The 1,915-nt window shown below is 43.7% G+C and overlaps 1 protein-coding gene across 1 annotated transcript; it reads right to left on the reverse strand.

Annotated features, from left to right (window-relative positions):
* Positions 1 to 69: 69 nt before the first annotated feature.
* LOC111534352 (neuroblastoma breakpoint family member 3-like) lies at positions 70 to 1,740 on the reverse strand (the record flags this gene model as incomplete). The annotated part of the gene is made up of 3 exons (XM_026451452.1): positions 70 to 194; positions 909 to 1,081; positions 1,692 to 1,740. Coding segments are annotated over 3 exons (278 nt in total), but the record flags the coding sequence as incomplete, so codon positions are not given.
* Positions 1,741 to 1,915: the final 175 nt, after the last annotated feature.

Consider the following 1,915-nt stretch of genomic DNA (forward strand, 5'->3'; position numbering starts at 1 on the left):
CTGCAATGAAAACCAACAGCAATGTCAGTAGGAGTAATTCAGCTTTCCTTGAAAACATGAAACCAAACACACTGCTTTCCCCTGGATCTGTCGTCTCCAGGTATTAAGAAAGAATTAAGCGTCCACAATTGCTGAAAGTTACCTGGGGCATGGTGGGTTTTGATCTTCTTCCCCTTCTTGGTACTTTTCAATTTCTGCAATACATACAGACATGAACACACACATGAAGCTGATTCCCCTACACACATAACAATCCACTGTCTAATCCTCACACAGGGACCTCAGGCTCCTCAGCATAAGAATAGGACACTATGAGAGATAAATTTCAGGAGGCCTAAAGGCTGGTCATGATTGAGATTCCTTGGTTTTTGTCCCAGAAACTAAGGGTAAAACGTCCCTCTTCTGCTAGGTGGTTATCCCAATATCATTTGTCCCAAGTTTCTGCAAATGGTTATGCCATATTTTTCCAATCAATTTAAAGCAAATGCCTTCAAGTGATTTCTAGGAGAAAAACTGCAATATTCAGCCTTGTCTCATCCAATACTCAGATTGTTCATGGTTGTGAGGATTTTAGACACTGAAATTAGAGTGAGAAAGGAAATCTGGAAACCCTAGAGTCAAAATCATAGTTCTCTGAATTTGTCACATCCCACCAGGTCTAATGTCTTGAGAGTAGAATCAGAGCTCCACAGGCATGGCCTGAGACTAGGGAGAGAGCCATGCTCACTGACCCATCCCGCGTCTGGGCTTCCAGGTGGAACTAGAGTTTCATTGAACCTACATGTGCCTATAGGTCCTCACTGCAGCAATGACATCTCTCAGCTCAGTAACGGCCACTTGGAACAGGAATATGATCTCTATACTGAAGACTCAGTGGATCCTTATCGGCTTCAGAGAAAGGTACTCACCATCCACGCCAAGAGAAAAGCCAACGTGTTGTTCCTCCAATGAGTACAAGGAACTTCCATGGGGATGGCATGACTCGGGAAGCTCAAGACAACTGTAAGGAGTCGAATAACATCTATCCAGTGAGTCCTGCAAGACTTCAGGCTCTACTACCTCCAGCAGCTCTCTGCTGAGTCTTGAAAAGCAGAAAAAGTAAAGAATAAGTCAGGAGAAATCAGACACAACAGATCCCCAACTAGATTTCACGAGTAGCATAAGGAACTGGTCAAGAAAGAAAAATGATAGATCCATGAATGAGGTCACAAATTATTGCCTTCACTTTGGGACAGAATAGGGCCAAATGGAAAAGGATGAAAGAGAAAGACAGAGAGACAGAGGCAGAGAGAGAGAGAGAGAGAGTGCTTGGTGAATTGTCCAGGTGACACACTGATGAGGGAGTAACAGGACACACTGAGTTAGTGCCCTCGGGACACACAGCATACAGTGATCATGAAAAGGCTGTGATCAATAATTTTCCATCAAATGTGCTCAAGTTTCCAAGCAGTCACCATGAGAATACAGCTTTCAAAGTATGGTCCACCTACAGGAGGTTAGTAAATGATAAGGGGAGAAGAAATGGGAACCTAAATATCTACAGCAATGAAAACCAACAGCAATGTTAGTAGGAATAATTCAGGCTTGGATAAAAAGATGTAATCAATAATGTCAGCCCACTCTGTTTTCCCTGAACCAGGAGTCTCCAGGTGTCGACACAGATTTAGCTGTTCTCAATTGCTCAGAGTTACCTGGGGCATGGTGGGCCTTGGTCTTCTTCCTCTTCTTGGTTTGTAATTCCTGCAATAAAATCAGACAGGGACAGGCAAAATAAGCCAATTCACCTACACCCATAACAGTCCACTGTCTAATCACCACACAGGGACCACAGGCTCCTCAGCATGAGAACAGGATCATGTGAGAGATACACTGCAGGAGGCCTCAAAGCTGGTCATGATAGAGATTCTTTGATTTA

The sequence above is a fragment of the Piliocolobus tephrosceles genome, unplaced genomic scaffold (assembly GCF_002776525.5).
Source record: "Piliocolobus tephrosceles isolate RC106 unplaced genomic scaffold, ASM277652v3 unscaffolded_29362, whole genome shotgun sequence".
In the NCBI taxonomy this organism is placed as follows: domain Eukaryota; kingdom Metazoa; phylum Chordata; class Mammalia; order Primates; family Cercopithecidae; genus Piliocolobus; species Piliocolobus tephrosceles.